General features: G+C 39.8%; 1 protein-coding gene across 3 annotated transcripts in view; it reads left to right on the top strand.

The window, feature by feature from the left end:
- The first annotated feature begins 5,514 nt into the window (after positions 1-5,514).
- Positions 5,515-6,592, top strand: part of gria2b (glutamate receptor, ionotropic, AMPA 2b) — a 51,231-nt gene continuing 50,153 nt past the window's right edge. For 2 of the 3 annotated variants that reach the window (XM_030790684.1, XM_030790692.1), the window contains exons 1-2: positions 5,515-5,596; positions 5,726-5,866. In XM_030790684.1, the coding sequence (XP_030646544.1) occupies positions 5,515-5,596; positions 5,726-5,866 (223 nt within the window). The remainder of the gene's footprint in view (positions 5,597-5,725; positions 5,867-6,592) is intronic. The other variant, XM_030790700.1, reaches the window with a different exon arrangement.

The raw sequence follows: 6,592 nt of genomic DNA, 5'->3' as shown, positions 1-6,592 counted from the left end.
TCCTCAGTTGTTCGTTATGGTTCACACTTCATCCACACACTGGTCAAAAAGATTGAAATCAAAGAAGTCACAGCATGCTTAGCTGCTGAAATACAAACTATGGTCACAAAACAACAAAACTGTTTTGAGAAAATTAATCAAACGTGAGCATGTAAATACATTCCAATGCATTCTGCTGTGTTGTAGCATATGCTGTTATAACTGGATATTGACACTCTGATAAATAGAAACCTCAGATGCTGTTATAACGGGATGTTAATATCAAATGCTTTGATTAGAGAAAAAAAAAGAAAGAAAACTCAGATGTTCATTGTTTGTTTCCAAACAGCACTTGTTTCAAAAAAACTGAGCTGCTCACCTCTGTCCCTCCGTTTCCTTTTTCTACAATCACAAAAGTATAGAGCAGTGAGAGAGGAGGAGTTTTCAACAAAACAATGTCTTTGATACCATCACTCTTTTGTACATAACCAGACCATTTTGCTTTTTTAGCATTCGAATGAGATACTATTCACAAAAAGAAAAAAAAGAAGCAAAATGGAATTTAAATATAAAATTTCTTCTATTTACTCAGCACATGTAATGGCAAATTGTAATTAGCTTGCATGTTGATATAAGTAAATGCATATATCTGAATATGAACTTACTCTACCTAAAGTATTGTGTTTATTTTTATTTCTGGTGCTGCTTTTGAAATGATAATTCACTTGTTGGCCTTGTTTGAGGAATTATGACACTGCCATAGGAACTGTAACCTTTATATGATCTTCCACTGGACCTTGGCCAAATGTTACATGTTTAAAATTGGAATATGATACAGTCTCTCCTGTGTTTGTGAAACTGACCAATCAATAAAATGTCCAATGGCTTAAATACCCAAATAATGTTGTTCAATGTGGCTCTTAATGGAACTGAATGTATTTTGGTCTATACCCATACAACACACACCATCATCATGAGGATAGAAAAAAGGCCCAAATGTCTGTGAGTCACGATCTGTATCAGTGAGTGCTAGATTGTGCATAATTGTGCCCATCCCAATTCACAGTCCCAGGAAGTCCCAGTCTCAGTTTTACCAGATGATTGCTAAATTACCATCATGCAGTTAATGGTGTTGGTGCTGAAGCTCCCTGCTGGATAATTGATCTCAAGAGTGGCTGGCCTGACATGGAAGTGCTGTGTAGAAACATACACTACACAGCTGTTTTTGAGCAAATGCCCGACTCACACTGCTCCCAAACATTTATTACTCAGTGATACATGCTGACAAATTGACCTTGAAACATCATTGCCTTATTGCCCTACACGTTTGAAAATCTGTGTGCTGTTTTACAAAGTGTTTGTGACGGACACATCCACGGTAAGACAAATTGCCCATACAAACAAGGCACCCCACGGCTGTTTTTAGTACAGAAAGGATGGAGGAGAGAGCTTGTCTTTGGCTGTATGATTTAGCTCTTTTTTTCTGAGGTTATTCTTTGTGTTCGCATCTGTACTTATGCATTATGCATTTCAAATGTGTAGAGCGGGTACCATGGCAACAGACAGTGAGCCAGAGCCTTGGTCCTGCTGAGGTATTGTGGTTTGATGGAGCTGCCACCTGTCTGAGAGCTGAACAAAGAAAGAACAGGTCTTCTGAGCATTTTTGAAATGTACTACAACACACAGTAATGTACATGCTATTCTTGATTTTATAGTTAATAATTAATAACTATTCATCCATATGCTGATAGTGTAACCTATACCCCAGTCTCCAAAAAGCTGTTCATAGTCACAGTCTTAAAAGTTAAAATGCAGACACCTATACAGGTGAGTTGAAGATAATTGTAAAATTGCATGGAGATAGAAACTAAAGAATCAAAACTGCTATATCAACTGATTTTTTTCAGTTGTAATGTAATATAGCAGATGTGTATGTGTGTGTCCTCTATTTACGACATGACAATGATCATAATGCTCTCAAGAGCCCTCTAGGGGTGTTTTCCATTTTCCGTCATTCACATATTCATTACAAACAAAGTTCATTAACATTGTTAGGGTTTCCTCTGAACAATGCCAGCAAGAAACAGACTCATTTGCTATCTAGTAACAAATTATAAATGCATATCCACAAACATAAAAGACACCAAAGCGTGACTAATGTTAAATGTTAATCTGCATGCAATCATTTCACACATAACCGAGCATGCGGCCTTCCACACCTCCTAAAGTGTTAACAGGATGTGACCCAGACCTGTTGGCTGTTACATGCAGTGTTGGAGAACAGAGAATATACTCTCAGATGTTCTTTTTTTCCCCCTGTTACCTTGGCATCTCTGGCTGTAGTTACAGCACCTCTGTCACGGAACAAGGCATTATCAGCTTGACGGGATACTTCACTGCAACAGAAAAGGCTGTTAAATGCATGAGCAGCACAGAGAAAGTATCACCGAAATAGCAGCCTGTTTTTCTGCCAAAGCTTCATTTACAGCATTAAAGACAAATGATCTACACTCATATATTTGATGATACTAAGTGATGATAATCAAACAAAAAAGAAAAACAATAGACACAAAAACCTGAAGTGAGCGCAGAATTAAGGACACACACACACACACACACACTCTCACACATACCCACGTCAACACACGAACAGAAGCGAAGCGTTTGTGTGCCTGAGTGTGTGTGTGTGTGCATGCATGTGTGTGTGCATGTTCTTCCTTTTTTCAACTGGTACACATTTCCGTTTCACATCTTCTCTCATCAGTGCTGGCTCTTACAGAGCCTGGAGCGCCTGGCTGCAGTGCCCTGCTGATCAGCCCACTCTGTAACCTATATCACACGGTCCAGTGCCTAATGCAAACTGAACAGACACCAGGGGGCAGAGCCAGGTGAGCAGCAGGCACAGGGCCAGCTCTAGACAGACAATGCTGCTACAGATGCCCTCCCTACACCTCCATGAACCTCTTTTTAGTCTGTCCTCTCTCACTTTCTTCATTATGTCCAATGCATCGACAGAAGCTTTCTAGTTTACGGTGATTGTCTGGTTCTTTTCTGGTAACTAGTGTATTACCATGCACTTTACCAGTGTATGTGGAATTTGTTCATAAAATAATTATTTATTTTCCAACATGTACTTGTTGGCCACTTTGTCACTGACTTTGTCTATGCTTTTAATCCACAATCTGTATCCTATACTTCACATATGTACAACATGCAACATGAGGTATCAGAATAATTTTAAAATCAGCTTTGCATTTCCTCAGGTTTTAAGGGATTTTCCCAGATAAGGAATAAACAGGTTTACAAAAATGACACAATGCAATGAGATATGAATTTCAGTGTTCTCTACACATCCCATGGGCAAATTTGCTGAACAGAGCTGTGTAACTCTTAACTAAACAGGAGGGTTTCCATGTCATTTCCTTTGGCTCTTCTGGCAGCCATTTTGAATGGAAGGCCATTTACCTCTAAGACCAATGGCAGAGTGGCTAGACATACCAGAGCCAGCCCCTGTCCCTACACTCTGAACCCCTCATCTCTGTGAGATTTCAGACATGAGGTGACAGAATGCAACTGCTGAGGATGAAAAGAAAAAGAGAGGGGGAGGAAAGGAAGTGCAAGTGAAGAGAGAGAGAGAGCGAGAGCGTGTGGGAGATTCTTTCTGTGAGGATATTCCTGTTGATGCCCTTTACATGTGAATTCATTTAGAGTGAACCCTAACACATCTCTGTATTTCTTCTTGATGTTTGTATGAATTTATTATCACAGTGTTTCAGGTCATTAGTGTGCTTTGAACACAGAACTGTGACACTGATAGAGTATAGCTGACATTTTGTATATGTTATATATAGCATTACTATATATTGATCTTTCTAATCATTGCAGTCAACTCAAGTGTGACATGTCATCAGTCAAATGTGCTGTTGTGTTATAATGTTTTTCTACGTGGTACAGTAAAAATACCAGAGTGTGCACGTGTGTGTTAACATGTGTAGATGTTAAATGTCTCCAAGCATGGACGCTCTCGGTAGCGATTTCCCCGACATTGGCCAATTACAGCACACTGTAATGATAGTGGCCAGTTATAGCACACTGTAATGCTATTGCTCAATTATAGCACACTGTAATGATATTGGCCAACTACAACACACTGTAATGCATATGGCAACCCCCCATCAAAAAAAAAAACAACCATATACAATTTTACATAAGTTTCTTGTATGATTCATGTCCCCTTCCACATTGCACCATCTTTCTTTCCATTGAAGAAACAACACACTGTTCTCTTATCATAAAATATTCATCTTTAATTTGTCACTCCAGTAAACCCAACTTCTTACTGAGACTTCTTAAACAGAGATTTTAAGTTCAACTAAAAATGAAATGAGTGAAAAATTAGCTTCTTTTCTCCCGGTCCAGTGAAAGAAACCTACCTCCCATCAGTCTCTGAGCCAACAGGAGAGAACCATGGACACTAAGCACAGTCTAATCGCAGACTGAGCACAGTCTAATCGCAGACTGAGCACAGTCTAATCGCAGACTGTGCTTCTATGAGGGAACATATTAAAAGGCTTTGTTTCCCATGCAGGATGCACTGATATACACTCACAATTGCATTTGCATGTAGAAATGTAGAAGAGTGCACACATAAAAGACTGATATATATATATATATACTTCAGTGTTATGCAGTCCAGGCTCTCAGGAGGGATCCAGAAAGAGTGATGATAACACTGACAATGGCAATGATGATTAGACTCATACTTTTGCAAATTTCTAGGTCTCCAGCAGAATGTTTGTCACTTTAGTTCAGATCTCAGATCTTCATGTAAATACTGAATGAATGTATGGTCCAGCACCCATGTGATATGATTTCATTGCATATGATCCAAGGCAATGTATTACACATAGCTCAAGCTATGTGTTGTGTATTTGAGAATGACTTGAACAACTCCCACCAGTAAGGCTGAGTCAAAATACTGTCAACACATCCTGAACAAATGTCTCAATTCTACTTGGCATAATTCTTCAGATGTTGACATCATTCAGATGTCGGCATTCGAAGCACCAATATGAAAAGTCATTTACTATATTCACCCATCAGCAGCAGTAAACACGGTTAAAGCGCTAGGGGTGGAGGAATTGAGTAGGGTGCGTTCTCTTCGACTCCGTTCGTGTTTCTTCGGGTCTCATTATCGGTCTTCACTTGTCAGCTGGGCTAAGAACGAGGTATCTCACGGCATCAGAGACCCGTAGTGCTCCTTTGTTTTGGACATCATATCGACTCATAGAAAGGCAGCGACGCGCGGGAGGAGGAAGGCTATAATAAATCTGCATCATACCATTCCACCAGAGCTGGGAAGAAAGACTGGCGAGTTCGTTACAGAGAAACCACCTGCAGAAGATCGCATACATTCACTCAACAAAATCCCCCGTTCCTAATATGTTTAGGAGTTCATTCTCGAAAATATTAAATAAACGAGGAATATTTTCTTTTTTCTTTCCCCTTGGATGTGATCACATTTCTCGTATGGAGATGTCCAAGATTACGAATTTATCATTTTTTCTTCTGCTGCTTTTAGGGACGACTCTCGCAGGATCTCCCAGTGTACAAATTGGTACGTTTGGTGGTGATATTAACATGGGAATGCAATCTAATGTATTAAAATGCACATTAAGCAAAATTTCAAAGCGAAATATGTTCAAGCTTGATTAAAATCTTCATTTTCTTTGTTTCTGTCACGCAGGGGGGTTATTTCCGCGGGGTGCCGATCAGGAGTACAGTGCTTTTCGGATAGGGATGGTTCAATTTGGCACATCTGAATTTAGACTCACGCCTCATATCGACAATCTGGAGGTAGCAAACAGTTTCGCCGTTACAAACTGTTGTAAGTCGAATAACTTTTTGACCCTCATCCCTTGTTTGCAAAACAGAGAATCCATTGTTTCATTTCCGACCAAACTTGTTATACCTGCATGTTAATGCCAGACTTATCGAAATTTACACGTCTCGTAATCATATCACGGAGAGAAAGTGATGGATTTGTATGCGTTTGGTTGGTAAAATACCCACGCACGCGGATGTAAAATACTCGTAACATCTGTCTGAGCCTCCTAGAGCAGAGCCTTCAAGACACAACGGTAAAGTTGGTTTCCACAGTAACGGAGGCATGATAAAGCGCTTCCCCCACACACCAGCGGAAGCGGCTTTGTGTCAATGAAAATCTCGATAATGGCACTTTACATATAACCAGTTTCTCTTGTAAGAATGCATATGGTGCTCATTTGCAACCTCTGCAGCACTCAATCGCAGACTACCTGTCACGACTTAAACCAGATTTTGAAAACATATTTTCACGTCCTGTGTGAGGTGCATCGTGGTTGTTAATCGATGTATTTACTCCATACCGGGGTAATAAACTTTTACATGAGGATGGGCCATTTTCGGTGCTTTGACTTGTTCGAAATAACGGCAACGCTTTACTCCCAGTTTATGCTGTATCGTGAGAAGAAAATCTGAGAGGGGCTTTCAGTATAAAGTTATCTGAACAATATTGATTCCAGAACCAGTTGTAGTTTGACGCCTTACATGTGTGAGACTGTAACCAAAGAAA

This window comes from Chanos chanos, chromosome 1 (genome assembly GCF_902362185.1).
Source record: "Chanos chanos chromosome 1, fChaCha1.1, whole genome shotgun sequence".
In the NCBI taxonomy this organism is placed as follows: Eukaryota; Metazoa; Chordata; class Actinopteri; order Gonorynchiformes; family Chanidae; genus Chanos; species Chanos chanos.
Note: the sequence above shows the minus strand (reverse complement) of the source record. Positions and strands in the feature narration are given on the sequence as shown.